This window comes from Leptonotus elevatus, chromosome 16, assembly GCF_054856555.1.
Source record: "Leptonotus elevatus isolate MCC_2025b chromosome 16, RoL_Lele_1.0, whole genome shotgun sequence".
NCBI lineage: Eukaryota > Metazoa > Chordata > Actinopteri > Syngnathiformes > Syngnathidae > Leptonotus > Leptonotus elevatus.
In genome coordinates, this window is record NC_141254.1 from 13640483 (window position 1) to 13664528 (window position 24046).

At 38.2% G+C, this 24046-nt stretch overlaps 1 protein-coding gene and 1 long non-coding RNA gene across 6 annotated transcripts in view; one reads left to right on the forward strand and one right to left on the reverse strand.

Annotated features, from left to right (window-relative positions):
• LOC147160879 (uncharacterized) overlaps positions 1 to 24046 on the forward strand; it is an 82906-nt gene that overhangs the window by 17123 nt on the left and 41737 nt on the right. The window lies entirely within an intron of this gene.
• Positions 1 to 24046, reverse strand: part of gabra3 (gamma-aminobutyric acid type A receptor subunit alpha3) — an 83966-nt gene that overhangs the window by 10490 nt on the left and 49430 nt on the right. For 4 of the 5 annotated variants that reach the window (XM_086098249.1, XM_086098246.1, XM_086098247.1 and 1 more), the window contains 6 exons: positions 22258 to 22325; positions 10953 to 11173; positions 9640 to 9722; positions 9151 to 9294; positions 6551 to 6703; positions 4533 to 4738 (listed from right to left, as the gene is read on the reverse strand). In XM_086098249.1, coding sequence (XP_085954375.1) covers positions 4533 to 4738; positions 6551 to 6703; positions 9151 to 9294; positions 9640 to 9722; positions 10953 to 11173; positions 22258 to 22325 — 875 coding nt within the window. The remainder of the gene's footprint in view (positions 1 to 4532; positions 4739 to 6550; positions 6704 to 9150; positions 9295 to 9639; positions 9723 to 10952; positions 11174 to 22257; positions 22326 to 24046) is intronic. The other variant, XM_086098250.1, reaches the window with a different exon arrangement.

Consider the following 24046-nt stretch of genomic DNA (forward strand, 5'->3'; position numbering starts at 1 on the left):
CCAGTATGACTGCGCAGAGCAAGGCCCATAAATGTACGTTAAGTTTGGTTTTTAAGAACTAGCCCTTATCTCAACCCCACCAAATTAATTAAAGATGAACTGAATGAGAGATACATTACAACATATTTAAAAAAAGTTTCAATTGCAAAGGAGACACAGACTTTACACTTTCTTCTGCTTTCACTTCCCATGTATAATGTCAAGGTCCACAGAGTTTGTAGATTATTGACAGAAGAGTGGAAGTGCCAATGTGGAGTAAAAATGTTTTGACTGGCGTTCAAACATATTTGCAAATACATAACTTTTCAAATTTACCGTTATGTCTGCAGTGCATGATTTAGGGTCAGCATTATTTTTTCCCATAATTCAAAGGGGTATTGACTGAAGTAATACCTCGGTGGCATTATGGGAAAGTATGCTATGTTTGTAGCATTTAGCCTACAAGTACGTTCGAACGCATTTGCGAGTCTGTTTGATTGAATGCGTTTATGAGTACGTTCAAACGCATTTAAATACATTTCGCCAGTCAAAAATGTTTCCTGAACATTGGCACGCCTCCATAGTTATTCATGTGGAAATGCTGATACAGTAGAAGGATGTGCAGCAACAAGGCTCGCGCGCAAAATAATTTCTACGGTCACAAGCATCGATGTCTTCTTCACCATTCTGACATCCCGAGGCGTTCATGTGCGACTCGCATCGAGTAGACATACCCATTGCGCAATGGCCGAATGCTCCCATCAACTCTGACGAATCCCACGCTGCCCTTTGGTTTATCAAAGAAAACGCACGACTTCCATCCTGCCGTATATAACACTGTCGGCTGGCTTGAGGTGAGCTAATTAGCCCGTTGGTTTAACAGATTGTTTAGCGACCCAGAGGGAATTACATGCCGCTGAAGCCGCGTAACCTCTAAAGTAAATGAGTACACGCTGACTCGACGACTACAGCTCACCATATTAGACCTAAAAAAGAAAGAGCCTGCGGGAAAATGAAGTCATCATTTGGTTCCGTTGGCTGAAACTCTGCTTCTGATGACTGAGGGCAATATTTTCCCCCTTACACCCCCCCCCCCCCCCCCTACTGTCTTTTTTCTAAAGAGAGAGAAAAATGTTGCTTTCCAGTAGTTTATTCTTGTGGGGCATTAAGGGCGAGTGTGTCTTGTCTACCATCGTGACCCGGTTGTTGTTTATCTATCATGACAACTACATTCTCCGCATAGTCACGGAGAGCGCAGACTTGTGCCATTAAGACAAAGCATCTAGAAAGAAAACAAAAACAAGAGCGAGCTCTCCATTTCCTGACTCTTTATCTCTGCTTCATTCCTATAAACTAAAATTCATTTGACCCGCAATATTGCCTCCCGCCAACCTCTCGGAGCACGAAATGACAACCCATAACAAACATTGAGGAAGTCTAAACTGACTGGGCGAGAACAATGAAGTTTGTGTTTTACACTGTCCTCCAAAAGTATTGGAACAGTGGTGCCATTTACTTGTATAGACTAAAAACATGTTGGTTTGACCTAAAAAATGAATATGAGATAAATGATCAATATTATTTCTACATCTTGATCTGGTAAAACAACTTAGAAAATTGCACCACCCATTTTTAATATGAGAAAACTAGAGCGCAGTCTATTAATGAAAAATACATTGAGAGAAGATCAAATTGGACATAAACAATGCAACCAATTAGAATGTCTTGAAGAAAAAAAGATACTCTTGTATTAAGATGTAGAGTTGAGGAAAATCACCAATAGTGATCACAGAAGCATTGTGAGGGCAGTTAAAAAAAAAGAAAAAAATACATTAAAGACATCAGCAACAACCTCCAGAAGGCCAGAGTAACGTTATCACCATCTACTGTTTGCACAAGCTGTCATGAACAAAAAATACAAAGTACTCGCTAGAAGATGCAAACCTCTCATTAAGCAAGAATTAGGAAGGTCAGGCTGGAAGACCAAAGTGATGGAAAGGCTGAAGCTTTCAGAAAGAAAACATCTGTTCATTATCACAAACACGCACACGTTTATCTGTGAAACTCAGGAGGTCATTAATCTTTATTAATGCAACACAGGATGGCAGCAGCAAAAAATGAGCATGGTAATCTACAGCAAGATGCAACCAAATTGAGTGGGAGATCCTTCATTGTACGACAAGATAATGACGCAAAACAACAAAAAGGGGGGTTCATCGGGGGGAAAAAGCAGAAGATTTGAGACGGGCTAAGTCGAACTCCTGACGTAAAAGCAAGACTCGGATGACATTGAAGGGTGTAATCTCCCAAAACAAACAACAACTAAACGCTATCCAATCTTACATCAACAACAAAGGACTTTTGGAGGGGAGTGTATACTTGTTTTGTCTTTGCCATCATAACTTCATCAACATTATAACAATGAAGGATATCACAATGATGCCACATTCATAGATGAAACTTTGGAAACCTTTATTTTATTTCATGAACTTTCCTTTTTTTTTTTTTTTTTCTTTTCTAAGGCCAGCGAAGTTTGCAAAGCTTTATAATGTGAAAAAAAAAAAAACACCTCAATAAGAAAGCTTTGCTCTGAAATTAGGGTGGTATCTTTAGCCTTTTAAGACCAATAAAAGAGTGGCCACCCATTTGCTCCCTAATTGTGTGCATGTGTGCGTTGTGGTAATATAAGAACAAAAAATAAAAGTATATCGTATCGTATCTTATCGCAAAAGCACGTGAGCAGGTCCTCTGGTTGTTAGTTCACTGGATGATCCCAAAATTGACATAAGCGAGTGATCAGTTCCCAGGCCTGAGTCAGCAAATGAAGACATTTGGTGTCTATTGTTGTCTAAATGGGTTTAGTTCAAGTTACAATTTCAGGCGGGGCAGTTTTCTAATTAAAAGGTTTTGGTCAGGGAACAAGCAGTTCTTTTTGATGATACGTGGACGACGTGACATTTTAAATCCCTGCTGAAAACCTCAACTATATGATGTACGATGTACAGCTCATTAAGTTTAGATCTGGTATGGCTTGGATGCTTTTATTTGTTTAAGTGCAGTGAATAACCGGCATTTATTAGCATCTGCTCAGTTGTTCTTCGTCTATAAGACTACACTTCCATTTTACAATGTTTTTTTTGTTTGTTGTCAACAAATGTTAGATTGTTTCTAAATTCTATAATAAACCTTACCACAACTGTTTCAGGGTTACGGATGCCATGTCTGCTCTGCAGGTGGTGAGTACCTCACTGCACTTTGGTGTCAATCATGTTAACTCATTCACTGCCATTGACGGCTATAGACGTCAAAAATTCATTTGAACTATTTCTATTAGTTTAACATTTTCCCCCACTTTTGTTAACAAGAGTATGAAAACATAGATTTTTTTTTATTGTATTAGAACAGATATAAAATCTGTGATTAATCGATTAAAAATTGTAATCGCCTGACACCCCTAATTTTTAATAGTCTTGTCCTTATAAAAAAAAGGATTATTAAAAATAAAATATTTAATTAGGGGCATCAGACAATTAAAATTTGTAATCGTAATTAATCGCATTACTTCACTAGTTAACTCACGATTAATCACTCATTTTATATCTGTTCTAAATGTACAAAAAATAAAATAAAAAATATGTTAAACTAATAAGAAATAGTTCAAATGAAATTTGACGTCTATAGCTGTCAATGGCAGTGAATGAGTTAAAGGTAATTACAGCCATCTAGTGGCACCCCTTTTAGACCCCCCCCCCCCCCCCCCCTGTAAATTACATTCATCTCAACATAGGTGAGGCCTGTATATAAAGTGCATTGAGTTTAGGCTACAAAGCAATTTCTGAAACCTATTTACATTTCTTTTTCCACCTCCACATTATGACTCCAGAGTCAATAATCTTAAATTGACTGAAGCACAAAAGCATTCCCCAGTTAAATATTTCCAGCAAAATGGCCCACACTCATCTATATTTCAACTTTCTTGATCTGATCCAATTACTTCTACCGTCTCCGCTGCTCATAAACACACAAAAGAGTGCAAACTATTGACAAATCTGCGCGTGGAAGTAATATTGGCCTCCAGGGATTCATTTAAATGCACACTCACTTTTTTAGCCAGTGTACCATTTTTTTTAATGAGCAGGCTGTACTGCAAGATGCTGTCTCATCTTGACAGAATGGGTTTACACTGACTAAAATGGGGCTCCAACATATGCTGCCACCCTAAATTGGGGCTAGTGTCTTTGGGATTTTACCTCTGGTTCCGCTCTCCTCACTGTCCTTGTTCCATTTGGCTCCTAATGAATAAATAAAAGCTCTTTTACCGAGTAGTCTGGGTTACTTTAAGGGGTAACTCAAGAGTTTCCAATTGACCCTTGTTCATTCACCAGTGTACATTTACAACATTCTCAGCAGCTCTTGGAGTGTTTTCAACAGAAATATAAAAGATGAAAGCAGTTAAAGCCAGAGAGGAGAGAGAAATACATTTTGTGACACATTCATCATCATCATCATTATCATTATCATCAATGTGCAATTTTCATACAGGAATCACTCACCCTGACCTCCATGCCCTCTTTTTTGCCATCCCATGCCCAGCTGCGCTTGGTGAAGTAGTTGACTGTGGCAAACTCAATCAAGGCAGAGAAGACAAAGGCATAGCACACTGCCATGAACCAGTCCATGGCGGTGGCATAGGCAACCTTAGGGAGGGAGTTGCGGGCACTGATGCTTAGGGTCGTCATGGTGAGGACAGTGGTGACCCCTGGGAATAGAATACAAAAATCAGGGAAGAGCTTGAGGAAGCACTGTGAAGGAAAGTGTTTTATTTATTACACATTGGTTTGTGTAATGTTTCACCCGTCAACATTTTGTTCAGTCAAAAATAATTTTGCCAGTGAAAAATTCACCAGGTATTTTTTCAAATGATTAAATTTACGTCAGTGTGTCTCTTCAGATTATTCAATAAAACACTACAGATTATGGGTGATATGCTTATCCTCCACATGGAAAGGTCAGGCGTGAGGTTCCGACCCAGAACCCTTGACTGTGAGGCAGGCGTGCTATCGGCATCTTCTACGGTTCCACTGTTACAGTTTAGTATAATTTGTTTATAAATTAGGTTTACTCTTTACAAACCTGCCTGATTTTAATAACCATCTCTTAACAAAAACATAAAAACAAAACAATAATAATAATAATTATTATTATTATTATGTAGACATTGCAGCCAATCACTAATTCTGCCTAAAATGCAAAATATCGTCTGATCCAGATCCAGCCAATCAAATCAGTTTAAAGTCTTAAGTGTAAATATTTTCTCTGTTCAAAATAAATCACACGTCTTCTGGTTCTTCTTTTTAATTAAACGGTTTGAAACTTAAATCTGCTAAAATGTTACAGTATACAGCCAAAAGAAGAAAGATTACCAAGATGGGAACAATGAGAGGAAATGTGTTCTTCATACTACATGCACAGTACGTATAGTGCAGTCACCTTAAAATTAAAGTGTCCCTTCTTAATAGAAGACAATTTGTTCAACCGAATAGGCTTTGAATGTCAACCTATCAGCTCTCCAAGGCCATTCTTGTTTTCCTTTGGCCCTACCATTTTGCTGGCACAAAATGATTCAGATTTATAGAATCTATTTATACAGCCTCGAAGACTCTGACTCCATCCATCCATTTTGTATCGCGGGTCACGGGGGCAGCAGCTTAGAAAGGAAGCCCAGACTTCCCTCTCCCCAGCCACTTCTGTGTTCTCAATCTGACTCTGATTCAGATTTAGATTCTTTCACTTTTAGCTGTTCTAATCTCACTAATTTTTCCTTTGTCTGATCTGCGTCTGCCCTCACCTCTGACTCTTCGCTTTGACCTTTACTTGGCTATATATATATATATATATATATATATTAGTGGTGTTAGAAAAAATAGATTCAGCAATATATCGCGATATTACAGCGCGCAATTCTCGAATTCGATTCGATTTGCGGCTGAATCGATTTTTAAACAAAAATCTTGGAAGAATGTTATATTAATGGAACATATTTTATTTCAGTGCTGTTCAAACATGAAACAGACTGCAACCTGTTTGTTAAATGCAGTGGCTCAGTTATAAGCCTGCATTTTCAGATAAATAAATACATTTTCATACAAATCTTAGTGTACATGTACAAGTTTACTGATTAGTATTTTCTAAATTTAATTTTTTTCAATTTTCAATTCATAGATTCGTATCGGGATTAATCGGTATCGAATCGTGACCTATGAATTGTGATACGAATCGTATCGCCAGGTACTAGGCAATTCACACCCCTAATATATATAAATATAAATATATATATATAGTCACAGTGATGACAACGTTTGGATTAGATTAGATTGATTAGCTGCATACGCCTGCACAATCAAATCAAATGCGATCAATGCTACCTATTGAATTAAATCGTCTCTGCACATTTATTTTGCTTTTACCTCACCCTTTAAAAGCCCCCTTCCTCACCCGGCCATCAGTCTCTCAGATTTCCGTTATTATTTAGTGCATTCTGGGTTGCATAAAAACACAAGATGGAACTTACCAAATACGGTGCGTGCAGGAACTGATTCTCTGTTTAACCAGAAGGACACCTGTGACAGTATGACTGTCATGATGCAGGGAAGGTAGGTTTGGATCACAAAATAGCCAATTTTCCTTTTCAAATGGAAGTATGTTGTCATCACTACATATTCCCCTGGGGAGAGAGAGAGAGAGAGAGAGAGAGAGAGAGAGAGAGAGAGAGAGAGAGAGAGAGAGAGAGAGAGAGAGAGAGAGAGAGAGAGAGAGAGAGAGAGAGAGAGAGAGAGAGAGAGAGAGCAGAAAAAAAGAGAAATGGAGATATAGCAGATCAAATCAGACAACACGAGCCGACATCCTGATTCATGCTGGAACATTTATACATATTCAACTGAGTATATTAATACCATGGTTGCCATAGCGTTGTCACTATTTCTCACTTTTGTCCTCAAGCTAAGAAATCACACTTTTTTTTTTTTTAAAGCCTTGAAAGAGCAAAGCGTTACTTGGCTTGTGCAAAGCTTATTAAAGGAATCATTTAACATCCACCTTTTAAGTTGGCGTTTAGTAGCAACACTTTGTGTAGCTTACCTTCAAACCACCACAGCAACACAACAATAATGATTATCTCAAACCAAGTGTTCTCGGTAGAGTTTCTGACCACATACAGCACACCTTTTACTTCAAGGAAAACAGGCCAGAGGGCACCGCAAGAAAGTGGTTTCATTGTTCGTTAGGTCTCAAAGCGCAAGTGAAACCTGCCACAGCTCTGTGACCCAGTGGCTTGCCTCCTGAGAGCAAACTGCTTTTAAAGAGGAAAACTTTTTTTTTTTTTACCTCTTACAGTCTTCTGTTACTTTTTGATTCCATTCATCCACCCCTCCGATTTCTATACCCGCTTATCTGAGTTGTTGTTGGCCACAGCTTGAGAAACCTTGAAGCCATCGATCCATCCGTGCTTATTAATGAATACATAAACCTGCCCCCCCCCCCCCACACCTAAAAGTTGCTTCTGAACGAGAAATAAACATGAATTTTTAGGTCACTGAATTGTTAGGTCTGCTGACCACCTTTAACTTAATGTTCCTCACGTGATGGGAACTAAAGATGATCGAGCATTGCGGTCCATTCTCTTCAAATTATGGAATGCATTTCCATTTGAGCGAAGAGCTGCCCTTTTCTGTAGACACGCTCGTTAAGGTTTTGGGTGAGCAGATTTTCAAAATTAAAAACCTTTGACACTACAGTTTGACTGAAAATCAAATATACAATAAATTCTCACCAGGAGGTATTTATAACTAAATTGATTGCTAGTCAATCTGGCTGTGTTGTTACTTTAGCTAATGCTAAATCTATCTTGGCTGACTGTTCAACAGTTGCAGATTCTTTGCTGTTTTAACGGTTAATGATTTCAAATCAAATCCACACGTTGACACATTTGCTCTTGGTATTCAGATCTGCCCTGCAGTTTTTCTGCTTCTGTGTTACTATTGTTCTATTTTCCACATTAAGGTTGTGGAAAAGGTCAGTGTTGCCTTTTCCAAATGAGAGGCAACGTTTTGTTGTTTATTTGGGACCATTAGTGTTCTCAACATGGTTCTTGGTCTAGAGACCGGACACGAGACCACTTTTTAAGGGTCTTGTTCTCGTCTCGGAATCAAATGCATTTTTACTGATTTTTGACTCGGTCTCGACCTCAAAAGATCTTGGTCTTGTCTCGGTCTCAGCCTCCAAAAAGTTGGTCTTGTCTCAGTCTCGATACTTTCTGGTCACGATAATGTCTCGGTCTCGGTTGGTTTGGTCTTGACTACAACACTATGACTCGAAATGTTCATCGAAAGTAAAATACATACGTTCAACCAGGCATTACTGCCATTATTCTTATGCTAATATAAGTCCCCTAGCTTAATGCTCCGGTAATTTAAATGGGAAATGCCGTAGAGGGGCTAAAAGAAATTTGTATCGCAATTGTGGTCATTTCAAACTATCAAACAACTGCATAAGTAACATAAAAACAGGTATATAGTCTCTATTCTCCGCGGAAACAATTTCTATTATTATCAATCATATTCATTATCAATCAACTCTACCTGTATCAGCTTAGCTCAAGCATGCCACAGCAAATTATAAAAAAATTTAGGTTTTATTTCTTTCTTTTAATTGAGTGGGCGTGGCTTCTACAAATTTCCGATCATTCCATCATTGTGATGACCAGTTCTGAGGCAGAACCCTGATTCCATTGAAAACTGCTTTACACTGCCTGCAATGTCCCATATGATAAAAAATAATTTTGCCCTTCTGCAGAAGCTGTCAAAAGGGCTGAGAAAAATTGCACACGGCTTTGGACGGAAATACAGATTGATTTTTAGATCACGCAGGAAAATACGAAGAAAGTGAAATTTATTTTCCATCAGTGCAATTCATCTTCAAAGTGTCTGGGGCTGGGGCATACCTCGAGTTTCACCAGCCATTCTCCATGCATGACACGTAGAAATGACACCAACCAACAGAAGCCTTTAGATTCTAAACACAATCCACAAGCTTTTTTTGCTGCGAGGCAGCAGTGCCAACCAACAGTAGCATCATGCTAGCCAGTATATTCGTTGTGTTCTCTATAATCTGTACCTGTACTGGAGCTTATGGTTTCTTTGCCAATAACGTGTCCCAGTAGGTCATACTGGTTGAGCCTGGAACCATCCCCAGCCACAGAAACAGACCGCTCGTCGTCATAAGTCCAGAGGTAAATCACCTCATTGTTGGTGTATGCGTCTAGGAAGCAGAAGGTGCCAAACATGGATTAGAGGCAGCTTTATTTCACATCGATAGTGATAATTCTTTCCCTGAAAGTCCAAGAATAAGGAAAGTCTTTATTTGTTTGTTGTTTTCGTGGAAATCCTTAACAAGTATGGTCATTTTTATTTATATTTTTTTTAATCTACGTGTACTATACAATCCTGTGCAGTCTTTTTTTTTTCTTTTAGTTTCAGGCTTTTATTCACATGCACTTTTAAAGCATATGAAACATAACATAGTGATATATGGGACCAACGGTTGACTTTAGTTTGCTTGCTACTGACTGTGTAATGCTAAAACTTAAACGCTAATGTGACTTACAGCTTCCAAATTTCAGGGGACAGGCGTGCGCATCCATGGGGAAATCCTCCAGGTGCATGGGACATTCGGCATGAATGGTCAACCTTGAAGGGCGAAGGATGGGAGAGGGGGGAGGGGGTGGGGTGATTGGGGGGTGGGGGGTGGGGGGTTGAGGTCAAGTGGGGTTGAGGAGATAGGAAATACGACACAAGTCAAAACACAAGCCAAGACACAACATCCACTGTGCGTTTTTATGGTCACTTTTATTTGTTAACCTGAAGTTTAATGGGGAATCAATATAAGCGAGTCAATGAGCTATTTACTGATTATACACACTGGCAATACTTTGGTTGGAACGCTGTGTCAGGGTAAAAGGAATCTGTTTATGGAACAATTTAAACACAAACAATCCTAATAAAATATAGCACTTTATTCAAAAGCAAGGTCAAACCTTGATGAGTCATGTAATAATAAAACCATTTAATGGAATATAATTTGAAATTTGGTGTTTCTTATTTGGGATGGGTAAATATTACTATTTCATTTTATATACTAGTTTTTATAAGCTGTCTTGGCCTGAATCTAGTTTGTATTAAACATATTTGATTAAAAGTACATAGTCGTCCCTTGCGGCTCACTTGCTCAGTGCATCAATATATATATTTTTTAATTGCACAGTACAGTACAGTTATTCAACTGCATGTAAACATTATTGTTAGCTATTGAATATGGCCTATAACAAACTGCAACCCGTAACAGCCAATATTGCTTTTTCATCACTATATTAAACAAATGGTAACACAATAAAGTAATCAAAAGGTAGCGTCAATTGGCACTGTCACCATACACCAAAGTGGCTAATGCAGCCAGGAAATAGCCGGCAAATTGTACTTCCATAATTTTCATTTCGACGTCACTCAGTGTAGAGCCGCCTTTTAAAGGCATACACACATTCACATACTATAGTAATTTTGTTTTTATATATGACAAATTGAATGGACTGCTCTGGATATCCCAATAGAGATGAATTTGAATACTGTCTGCAATCAGATTACTTTTTGATGTAGGACATTTTTTTTAAGCAAAACGTAGTGAAGAGAGATTAGAAAAACGTCAATGAAATAAAATAATATAGAACTTTTTAATTAATATAGTTTTGGAGGAGCGCAAACTTAATTGACCAGTGAATAAAACGGCAGAATTTAGAGCACGGTTGGCATATAAGAGCATCTATCAGACTATCTATCTAAGTAAACAGACAACCGTTCATACTCACATCAACGTCCTCACTGAGCGTGAACTTATGAACCCAAGCTGTCAGTGTCTTCTCTTACCTCATCGTGTAGAGAAGCGTGCCATTGTCAACTAGTCGCAGAAGTTTGTTCGGAGTTGTCATGTTGTGGGCCACAGACTTCTTCCCATTGTGGAAAAATGTGTCAGGTGTCCAGATCTTACTGGCAAGGAGGTTGTTGAGGGGCAACACCTGCATGGGCCCATCAAATTTCAGTCTCTCGTCTCTCCAACTCTGGCGGAAAAACACATCGATGGTGTACTCCTGTGGGGGAGTGGAGTGTAAAGTTGTAATCATATGAAGCGTTCAGGTGTTATGGCATTTATTCTTTAGAGAAAACGGCAAGATATAGTGTCACACACAGTTTTCCTACTACCAATTAATTTTCATTATCAATCTCCTGAATTAAACATTGAGTCATGATTTTAGCATGTCAGCAATGTTTGAACCACTTAGTCGCACAACTCCACTGACACAGTCGGTAGTTGCCGTAGCAATGACAGGACACCATTTTCTTTATTGCAAACCAGTTGAAAATTATTTGGAAGTAGTCATTTTCATGTTTAACACAATTGAGTTGCGTGGCCCTGTTTGAACAACAAATTGCCAAGCTTTGACTTGCAGTATGGGACCTGTGCTCAGCTAGCTCAGCTAGCTAGCTAGCTTACTTGTCACAGTTCTTTATCACAGTGCCCAATCTTTTTTTTGCACCACGGACCACTTTCATGTATGGACATAACGCTCTTGCCGGCCGCCCACTGCGTTCAGCCACTGTCTTACAACAAATGTTAGCGTTAGCGGGGAGCTAGCCTAGTTAACTCATTCACTCACAGCCATTTTCACTGAAGCAACCCCCTTCGCTCCCGGCTGTTTTACTGTTTTTTGACTGATTTTGCAAGGCCCACAATATATTGTGTTATATTGCTATAAAACATGAAACCTACCAAATGAAAGATTAGAGTCTCTTCTTTCATCAGGAAAAAAAATGTCTGTATCTGTTTCCGTTTTGCAGCAATTAGCATTAGAAGATAGCTAAGTTTCATCATTATTCACAAACCTGTTGAAAAACAGCCTTTTTGCAACATGGCCCTGGCTGATCTCTTATACTCTGCAGCCACCTGCTGGCCGTTTTTTGTAATAACCACCATTGCTTTAAGCGACCTCTTCAGGTCAGAAGCTGCCCCAAAGCTTTCTGTATACTCTAGCATAAAAACAAAATAAAAAACGTAAATATACTTTTGGATTTCGAACGCAGGTGAAAAAAGTAGCGTCCAGAAATGACTGTAGGTCTACACTTAACATTTCACGTTCCATATGAAGGAGTTGGTGTCCTGGCAACAGAGCTCCTCATTAGCTGTGTAGAGCAGCTGTGCAGACTTGAGTAATCGATAATTTCGCTTTTTCTGGTACATTCAAAGGCTTCTTGGTGAGCAGTGATGTGGAACTGACTGCTCCGTGGGTGAAAATCAAAAACTGGTGATCAATTCCAAGTGACTTCAAAACAAGGCCATCATCCTCAGCGGGGGGGAGGGGGGGGGGCTTGTAACGTCTCAACTCAACACATCAAAATTACCTCTCTAAACAGTGCAGAATGGATGTTAATTGATGTTGCTGACCTTGCGCTGCACTGCTGACCAACTTGAAACAATTACTCTGCTTTATCCTAAACACAGCCCTGAAAACAACATCCATTAATTTGGTGTTATAAACGAAGAAAAAAAAAGTTGTTGTTTTTTTGATTGCAATAGATGTACAACCTATATTCAAATAAATGTAATCTATCTGCTATTATGCTAATCACATCAGATAGGATATGGGTTGTTTGCCCATTGCAAACAAGTGATGACTGCAGGCCAGCAGAAACAGATGAGCACACATTGACACCAGAGGGCAGTTGTATTAATGATTCCTTCCCTCAAAATACAAAAACACATTTCAAAAGACAAACTGGCATTTTGCACCCAAGGCTTAAGACCATGAATGCATATTTGAAGGAAACACACAATTGACGATAAAACGCAATTGCCATTTTGGCAGAGCTTTTTTTATTTTTATTTTGATGTATTTTTTATTACACACAATTTAATATGCAGATCATTAGTGGCCTTGCGTGCACGTGTAGACTTCTCAGCCATGTTGTTTGCTTGCTATGGTGTGAAAATAATGGATATAATTGACTGTAAGAATCAAATGAATAAATGAAAAAAAAGACAGATTTTTATCAAATTTGTATGCATATATTATATAAGTTGACGCACCCTTTCACCCGTCTCACTTTCCTTTCCTGGTTGCTAGGCTATTTTTCTCCGAGCTCACAGAGGTTGATAATCTGCCAGTTTTTCCTTTTTCTATTCAAATCAGCTATGATTCAGGAACTGGGACAACCACATACAACACATCCCCTTTCGCCTGTCTGTCAATGTGAGCTTTTAGTCTTGCATTTATACATATTTTTACATAATAGCGCATGTTCTATCAAAGCGGGAAGTTATTTGGTGCCGTGCTCTCTGAAGAAATGATTGAAGTTGTGAGGGTAAATCAGACTTTCTTTTCAGCAAATGTGTCTTTTGAGTTTATTGGACAATTTCCTGTGCAAAGCCTCACCTGTGCTTGTTAAACACTGTTGTGACTGATAAATTCAGCTAAACTGATCAATGTGTAAAGGGCGATATATTTTATTGGTTTGCTTGTTTTGGACAGAAATCACCAATAAACACAGGGGTTTAATTTGACAGTACGTACCTTCATTCAGCTCTTTTAGTTTACACAGAGCCAGTTAAAGCTTGTACAGTTTATTGTTTTTGGCAGCGTGCCCTAATGAAATTGCACGTAAGCTTTTTTTTTTTTTTTTTTTTTTCCTGTGTGTGTGGACCTGCTGGCCACGTTTACATCCCAGCAACATCCTCCCTACAACTTGCTCTCCATCCTCCATATCCTACACCTTCGCTACCTAACGGCCAATACCTGCATTTATTGGATTTTTTGATTATTGCCGGCTTCTTGTCAGATTTGTTTTGCAGTTTGGGCTGCCTTTCTGGTGGTAACGCTCGTCTGTTTGGTGTTTCTCCCTTGTTTTGATGAAAAGAAAACAAAAAATCTGCCAAATGCACCTGGCTCAGCCCTCTATATATGAGTTAATTTATCTGTATTCCCTGCGTGCTAGGTCCAAAAGCCAAAGCGTCACTTTAATGAGTGATGTGAGGAAGAATAAAACAAAGCCTCACACTGCAAGGTTTTACCACTGAGACATTTTGTCATTGTTACTGTTCTCAAAGGATTAATTAGGATTATTAATTTTATGTCCTGGTAGTGATAGAATGGTGCTTCTCCAATTGCAGTAAGCAACAGGACATTTTGTCTATACACGAGATTGTTCTATTTATTTATTTTTTTGTATTTTTTTTATATATATTTTTTTTAAAAATGATTTTTTTTTTATGTTTATTTTTATTTTTTTTAAAAATGTTTATTTTTATTTTTATTTTTATTTTATTTTTATTTTTTTTGCACAGCACATCTACCTGCTACTCTTTAAGACACACAAGCACATTTAGTATGATTCAATGCAAATATCTGCATTTCATTTTTTTTTTTACAATTGGATGAATGGATATTAATATTTTTCTTATACATTATGATTTTACACTGCTATTAAACTGCTGCATCATGCTTAGAGGTGTTTCTAGTATTTAAAATAAATTTAATAATTGCAGCGGCATGGCTCAGTGGTAGAGTGGTCGTCTTCCATCCGTGAGAATGTGGACTCGATCCTCACCCCTGGTGACCATTTTGAAGTGTCTTTGAGCAAGACACTGAAACACGATTTGCTCCCAGCGGAACTAGCAGCGCCTCGCATGGCAGCAGTCGACCACTGGTGTACTAATATGTGTGTGAATTGGTGAATGCTCAATGAGGCATTGTAAAGTGCTTTGAGCACCATGTGGTGTAGATAAAGTGCTATATAAAAAGCAGTCCATTTACCATTTAATAAAATGTAAAAGCAGGATTATAATAAACGTCCCTGCCTTAAATCCTGCAAGTGACTTAGTGATGAGTGTACAGCAATGGTCTGTAAATATTGTGGCACTGACGCAATTCTCATCTTTTTGGATCTAAACCACCACAATGGATTTGATATAAAATGAACAAGGTACGTCTTCTGGTGTCTGACAGAGATTGAGATTGTGTGGGAAAAGCATTGGCAACAAGCAAGTAACAAAAATGATGGGCGGCTAATGAGATGGCATGGAAATACATAATAGAATATTGATGAAACCAGAATACCTTCATTAATTTCTCAAAAGGAACGTGTGTTACATTTGAATGTCTTTGTTGATAGTTTGTTGCTTTTCTCCTATTAAATGCACGCCAAATGCAAGTTTCAGATAAAGGAAAACAATGTAAATATTTAGTTTGAGTCGACAACTTGACATAGTGCCGTTTATCTACGTTAGCTAACTCATGTGACAGTTGTGATTTACTGCTCGGAAAATATCTTTTTTTTTTTTAAGATTCTCTTTTTTGTGCGCTAATGTTATTTGTGAAATATGTGAAGATGTCGTCTTTTTGACAATACACAGCCGGCCAGAGATGACATTCGCCAGCGTGATAATGACACACACCACTTCCTTCAGTTCAGCACATCCATTATCTCCATTCTTTTGAGCTTCACTGACGCAACATTATAATTAGTCAGAGATTTGATTGATGAGCTGTAAGCTAATTACTGGTCATTCTTGATTCTCTGCTGCAAAACGATTGTCTTGGTATGTCTTTTGTTGTTGTTGTGAATTCACCTTTCCCCCCGCTGAGTGTGAGATTTGCAACTAACTGTGAAACTCCTGCAAACTGCAATTATCTTCAGTGTTCATCTTCCTGCTCTGAGGCGTAAACACATTTAGCACTTCACTGTGTTCAGCCCGAGGCACATTTTGTTCCACAAATATAATCACATTGCAGTAAACAAATGAAGGACAATGTCCATAACTGCATCTCCTAAAACTTGTTGTCATTAATAACCATAAAAACAAACACATCCTGTTTGGTTTTATTACTCTTTCATGGCTTCCACAGTTAGTACTACTTAATCATGATTGTATTGCAGTATATAATTGTATAACCTAAATTAGGTTATATGCACTAGAATGAGGACATGATACATATGAGACCTAATATGCATGTTTTTCTGCAATAAAAAAAAAAAAGGCCCAAGTGTCTTAATGACATATTCATATAAAAACACAGGATTGAGGAAAAACATACTATAATATGGTAAACCTTGAAGTCTCTGATTAATTCAATGTTCAGTTCAACTTGAAATTTGAAAAAAATAGAAAAAGTGAGAGTAACATTACCTGTGAAGTAAAAGTCTGTACGGACTACGGACTAAAGTATTATTTACTGTGCGAACGTCTTTGGACCACCATTGGATTTGTTGGTGTAGCAAATCAAAACAGACCTCTGCCGTGGACTTTATATTGTATTTGAGTAAAACACGCAGACTGCAGTTACACTTTGAAATGTCATTTGGGACCAGCAGTATAACACAATAATTATATTTAAAACATTTTTAGTTAAGTCAGAAAGTTGGTTCTAGACATTCTCAAATTTGGGCTCCAGGATTTTGAAATGAGAAATGACAACGGCGCATTCTGTAAGAATGTTAAATCTCGACTTGACTTATTTCTACACGCTCACATTTGATTAAACCACAAATGTTTTGCAGCTCGTCTTTTTCTAGTTACGAAACATGTTTCGCAACAAGCCTTTCCTCCTGACTTGCATCAGGATTTTGGCCTGTTTTACTGCCACTTCACCTCAGTTTTTTTTTTAAATTTTGGTGCCGTGTGATTTTGCTAATATGAGATCATGTCAAAGGGATTGTGTTCATGTGTGTTTTAGGATGATTGTAGTAACCTTAAGTTAGTTTCTCTTACGTTTCAAGTCTTTTTATTTGCTAACTTTCATTGCCATAAATATGATGGGATTGTTTTGGAGAGGTGGCATATTGGGGCTTCAGCGAAGGCTTACGGGTGGGAAGTGAAGCTTTTCAAGTGCATTTGAGGTTGGAGATGGGTAATTGGACAAGTGGGTATACAGTAGTTCACTTTGGGGAACAACTCTTTTTTTTTTAACAATTCCTGCAAGCGTTTGATGCCTGGCATTGTGTAGCTTGAGGGAGGGCCAGTTATTGGATATGATTGTGCCATTTAGTACAACCGCTCATAGTGCACTTGAGGATGAATCCTTGAATATAGTGTCATGAACAAGTTGACATTTTCGCTTAGCCACAAAAATGTTTGTGTCTAAAAACAATTGCTTACAGGGCTGTTTCCTGTTTTTTTTTTTTTTGTATTTCTGAAGGTGCCTAAATAATAAATAAATAAATAAATAAATAAATAAAACCTTGTGGGTTAGTTGCCATGAAGCTGGGTCACTGTTGTTTCACGTCAGGAGGAAGGATTGGAGTAATAAAGCGAATGGGAATGAAATGGAAACACAGAGTGGAAATATGAGTTATATGATTGAAATTCACTACATCAGCAAAAAGCCTGCACAGATTTTCAGATATCGAAGGCCTTGAGTGTACGGGTAGAAAATAGCAGCCAATATCTACACTTGTTTTTAAAGTGGCAAAGGAACTTCAGGGTTTCTGCAGGTATCAGCAAGTTAATTTATTTAATGCTTTTTAATGCAACTTAAAATAAACGTCGTACTGTATATAAACACATGCTCACAGCTGCACACACAAACAAAAACCAAAACCTTCTACCTCCAAAACCGTCACTTTTCAGGAGACGCCCAAAAACGGCATGTTTGCTGATCCATTAACATTGTATTATCAAAGAGAGCAAGCCATTTTCAATACTTTAAATTGGTCAATATTTGGTAAAAAAAACAAAACAAACATTACATTTATCAAATTGTGGCTTATGAGGTAATGGCTATTTGGCTATTTTCCACTGCGGAAGTAAAACGCCCGGTTCAGTAAAATTAAATTAATTAAAATAATGAAATTCTTCATGCTTTTTTTTATGACCCACAGACACTCTGAACTTATGTAAATAAAATAACCTAAACCTTTGTATAAACACTCCTGAATACCTTTCACATTGACATTTAAGTTTGGAGCAAACAATTGGTTTCATTTCTATGCATGATTTTGAAACGAAATGACGACCCATACTCCGGTTACATTTAGTTGCTTGTGAGTGCCTTGAAGGCTCATTGTCTCCAAAGCCAAATTCGCTTCAATCACATGAAAAAAGCTCAAAATAACTCACCGTGGCCATTATCATACATTTACGAGCTCTGTAAATGTGGCCAACCACTTTGCTCGTTTGATGCGGTAGTCTTCGCTAGTATTTGAACTCGCCGCCCATCCACATAGCGGATGCCCTCCCTTCTTGTAATGGGTACCAATTCCAGCAATTTATACTGCTCATTATTGAGATCTGGGATCTACGAGTTAGTCGGCGCCACTATTCCTACTTTTCCTTACTTTGGTGTATCACATTTCTTTAATTTCCTTCTTTGCTCTTTTTTTTTTTAAATTGTGCAACCTTTGTTTTGAAATAATAGATGAGGTTCACTATAATGTGTACAACAACTGTCACACTCGTTTTTTTTTTTTTCATCATCAAAAGTACGACGTGCCAAGCTACATTTTCTCTTGCGTTCTTGTGGTGCAACTTTTAAGCTGAGACCGTGGGTGATGTTGAAACGGAATGCTTGAAGCCTTGATGTAATGTTTATGCGCACAAGGAGGATAAAAACAGTGTACTGATCAGTGGTATCAAATAAATTCACGACTAACAATGCAGTGTTGGCTTTCTTTCTAAAAAGGTGATTCTAAGTCTCCATTGGAAAGAAAAATAGTGCATGAACAACTCTCCAACAAAACAAAAGTACACATATTAAGGGCTGAGTAGGGTAATTTCCTTCAACGTTTTATACCTCAAATGTGCTAATATTTTAAAATTCCAAAGCATATTAACCTGCGATGTAAGGTGAAAGATAACATTTGAATTGGTCAGACTGTAGTAATCAACCTGCTTCAACTGCTGTCTAACCACTAGCCAGCTAGCTAGCTTGTTTTAAATGTGGCATTTTACTACACAAAAAATATTTCAAATTGCTTTGTATACAAAGAGTTGGGTCTCTAGATTGTTTGGCTAACAGTTAAAGTACATATTTTGTTTTGTCTGTAGATGTGAATTTAGCCAGATTGTGACATAGCATTGTGGCTAATTTTCATAACTGCCACCACACCAAGCTTCTCCACTCATGACTTGGCAGCTTGGCTAGGCGATGTTTCGCATGTGCCACAGAAACAGATCAAGACACGAGAGTAATTCATTATATGGGTTTGCTTAATGTTTCACACCAGCTTCTTTTTTAGACCCGGTGTTCAATGTGCAGCCACAACTAGCGTGGCCCCATGTCGCCATAGTAACCACGGGGCAGTTGCTCACTTGCCTGAGTCGGGACAGGATAGAAAAAACAGCAGACAAAAATAGGGTGTGTGAAGTGTTCTGTAATTCCTGATCTTTTGGGTATTTTGAGAAGCATATCACATCACAGTTGTTATTAATACACCTGGGAACTGTTTTAAATTGCTAAAAAGCAAAATACGTCTTCTCTGAGGAGTGAAGGAACCCTCGGAGCATATGTTTGTTATTTATCTGGTACTTGTTCTGAACTTCCTTTTTTTTTGGTGAAGGTTTGTTACTAAAAATATGCAGACTGCGATCATGAAATGAAAGTGGACGTGCCAGGACAATTCTGAACATCACAGTGTTATGCCATTTTTGTACCCTGTACCTTTTCGTTCTTAGAAAATGTGCAATAGCATCATTAATTTATACATGTTACGATTCCCTCATGGGGAAATTCAGTCACACTCTGCTGAATCTTTTTGTGTTGCACACCACAACAGAACCAGATCACACACATGCAGGCATGCAAGGAGTGACGCCAGAGTGAAAGTGGCACACAAACAATGCTGCACCTCCTTAACTGGGGGACCTTGTCTTGCTCAAGGGCACCTTGACAGTATTCAGACAGATTCATATCTAACTAGTTATTTTTCACATTTTGTCTGCAGTGGGACTTGAACCGTCATCCTCTGGTTTACTTCCTTAGATAAGCTACAGCCGTCCCACAAATGAGCTCCCGCTGCCCTTACACGAGCTTGAAGTCCAATAAACATAAACAGCCACATGAATCCCTATTTCGGACAGTGTGTCACATGTCCTCTAACTACCCATTGTGCCATTGATTCATGGTGTTTCCAAATGGGGCACGTGAATACAATAGAAGATTGGGGCTAAAAGTGAGCCGAGAAAACCGCAAAGGTGCTATCTGCTGAAAAAGATAAAGTGCTCTCTATTGTGATAAGAACATGCTCATGACCCAGAGTCGGCACCCAGATAGCATGGATGTATGCATGTTATGCTTTATGAACAGTTTACAAGAGAATGTATACCAAATTCTTTAGGTAGGCTGACCAACCATATTTTGATATCCAAAAACGAGGACACTTGGCCTCGATATACTTAAATGATACGCAAAGATGCCATATAAGCTGTGTGGGTAACATAAAAAACCAAAACCAAAACCAAACTCTCTTTTGACGTCTTACTTAAAAATTAGGGGTGTGAATTGCCTAGTACCTGGTGATTCGATTTGTATCACGATTCATAGGTCACGATTTGATACCGATTAATCCCGATACGAATCTATAAATTTATTATTGCGATTTTTTTTTTTTTTTTTTTACTCAAATTTTGAAAATACTGATCAGTAAACTTCTACATGTATATTGTAAGATTTGTATGAAAATGTATTTATTTATCAGAAAATTCATGCAGGTTGCAGTCTGTTTCATGTTTGAACAGCGCTGAAATAAAATATTAAGGCTTAATGTTCCATTAATATAACATTCTTCCCTGCTTAATGTGTGAATCCTAACCCTAAGTAAGACGTTTTGTTGAATATTCCCATAAAAAAAATGATGTTTAAAAATAGATTCGGCCGCATATCGAATCCATTCGAGAATTGCGCGCTGTAATATCGCGATATATTGCCGAATCGATTTTTTCTAACACCCCTATTAAAAATGGATACATTTTATGGGTGAGCGGGGATCGAACCCGCACCAAGACCACTTCTCCAGTTTGGAGCCGCCAACACAGCTCAGGCAGGACCTTATGTGAACTCTCAGGAAGTGAGGTTCATAAAAAGCTGACCTCCATTTTTCTTAAAAAAAAAAATTAATAAATAAAAAAATATATATATTATAAAATAATAATAAAATGGCCATAAAATATGTGTAAGATAGAGCAAATGTCTACAATCACATTTTGATTTTTCTAATTTTTTAAATGTTAATTCATGAATTGAATAACAATTATTCTGTGACGAATTTAGGAGAAAGTGAGATGACTTCATAGAATTTTAAACAAGGCCAGAGACTTTGAAGTCCTGCTTGACTTGACATATCCTCGCAAGAACAGTCTTTTACATAAGCTGCAAATACCTCTTTAATGAAAGAAAGGGACTACTCTCTAAAGACTTATTGGGCCTACTCAGCTGCTGTAATTATCTTTTAGTGATATATCTATTTGAAAAGATCCTTGAGGATTTGTGTAGAATTTGACTTTGACAGCCCCGAACTGCACCAGAGCAGTTTGTGTGGACCTCTTGCGAGACCAAAGAACTCCAAAGCTCAATAATCCAGCTACAATATTACAAGATGTCGAGCCATCTCCGAGCTATAGTAAAAAAAACGTTCTTACCCCAAGGCGGTCAATTATAGCTGCATGATCAAATATGTCAAATGCTGAATAACATTCAGGGACAAAAAAAATGAACTGATCTCTTTTGTCTGCTGTTTAAAGGCACTCATCCAGGGCTTGTAATGACTCATGGAATACAAAGTTTGTATAGATTGGATGTTGAAGTCTGCTGCTGATTTAAAAAAACAAAACAAAAAAACAACTCCATTGTTGACTGTTATTTAGTTTATCGTTGCTCAGTGACCTGCCTGAATAAAATTCTTGATTTTTCTCACAGTTTCATCACATTGCTGTCAACATTCATCATTGAACCACATCACTGCCATTGCATTTATTAACTTTTGATTGTTTTCTGTATCTAGTTTTGCTACATAGTAACCCACTTAATAATGTCATTTATAAACTGAACGATTGGCAGTATATTGTTTCATTATAATAAGAACAAAAAAAAGAAAGAAAGGCCATTGCTTTATAACCATAGACAGCCGGAGGTTGGCAAATGTCAATGTTTTTAATCAAAGAGATGAAGATGGAGGGAGAAATACTCACCATGTCAGTGTCTGACACGGGTCCAAAACTTGTCACGTAAATGTTTGTCGTCACTTCAGTGACACTCTCTGTAAAAACCAACAGAAAGGAGCAGAACTCAGAGCAATGATTCTATAGTCAGTCTTGCGAAACGGATTATTCATGTGCACGGCAAGGCTGCAAATTAGCATTTAACTAAGCTCTCCTAATAGTAGACGGGCATAACCAAATTTCACGTCACTATGTAAAATGTTGCGGCGGCACTACTGAGCAAATTTGATTTGCTTATGAACACTGATAATGCAATACTCGTCGTTAAGCAAAAAGGTAGGAAATAAGGATGCATTGGAGAACATTTCCTTTTTCGTCTGATTGGGAACAGAAGACGCATTTGTTATTTCTCACCAATTTTTAATCAGACGGGATCGTTTTTTGATTTACCTCTACTGTCTGTCTGATGTGATGCTGTTCTTTCGGCAAGCCGGATTTAATTAGTACATGCTGTAGTGCATTTCATACACAAGGTAACGCGATGTGCTTCACGTAATTAAAAATACAACATCAAAAGCATTTATAAACATCTGCGCATCAGCTTTATAGCTACCATAGCCAAAATTGACGTTCTGAAGAATTTGACCCAAGGGCAGCATGCATATACAGGCTAAACAAAAGGGGTCCAAAGATTGACCCTTGTGCGACCCCACACGTCACGGCCATTCGATCAGATTCCATTTTCCAGTTTCGTAAATCCGCCATAAGTGTGTGTCGGTCATTTCGCATGCTGTCAAGCGCTTTGGAATGGCAAACGAGCGTTTGCCATTCCAATATTAACACTGGTGAGCTGAACTGTACTTGAGACGTGCACTAATTGATGCAGGAAGGCTTAGGGGCACAACGTACACAAATTACTAATGGACTTCAGACTAGTGATTCTAATATTTGTCTTGCAAAGTAAATAAATAAATAAATAAACGAATTATCGCAGAGACAGCCGCTTTGACCTAAAATAATGTTTTTTGTCTGACTCAAGAAGGAATATATATGAAACCCTTGAACAAGAGATCTGCGGATCTCAATGGGATTTTCCTGATTAAATAATGGTGAAATAAAAAATAAAAATATACTGTAATGGAGCATCTTAGCATCTAAGGCCTCTGTCGGTTCTTTATTATATGTACAATTAGATGCTGTATTGACATCATCACAAAATATCGTGATTATTATGACCCTCCATTATGACTCTGCAATGGGGTTTCTGCTCATATTGTGGAATAATCACATGTATCGTTGCACAATATATTAGACAAACTTTCAAATGCCCAAAAAATTGATCAAATGTTCATCTCATGCAGCAACTTCAAGAGCGGCTGCGTTAAGTAGGACATAAAGTAAGAGTAGAGAAAGACCAAAATTTGTCTGCCTCTTTGTGGATTGAATCAGCTCCTCTGGGGCGGATGTGTGAAAGCAGGCTTTTGGGCTCTCGTGAGACAAATAGATTCCCCCCCTTGTAGCGCAACTAGAGAGTGATGAGGCTTTTATCCAAAAGCGAAGGCGATACTTTGCGCTAACTACGTCCCAGACCTAAGAGACCGCCCACAGGTGAAGTCTCCTCTCCTCTGGCGAAGAAGTCCCACGAGGGAAGCGATCCACTTCCACATGAATCATCCTGATGACACAAAGAGTTCTCGCAAAGTACGTGATTATCACCGCGCCGCGTCAGCAGTTTGCATGGCACGCATCGGCGGAGGACGAATGACTCTGCCCTTTTTTCTGTTTACAACAATGCATCAGGGCATTAACGGTAAAGCGA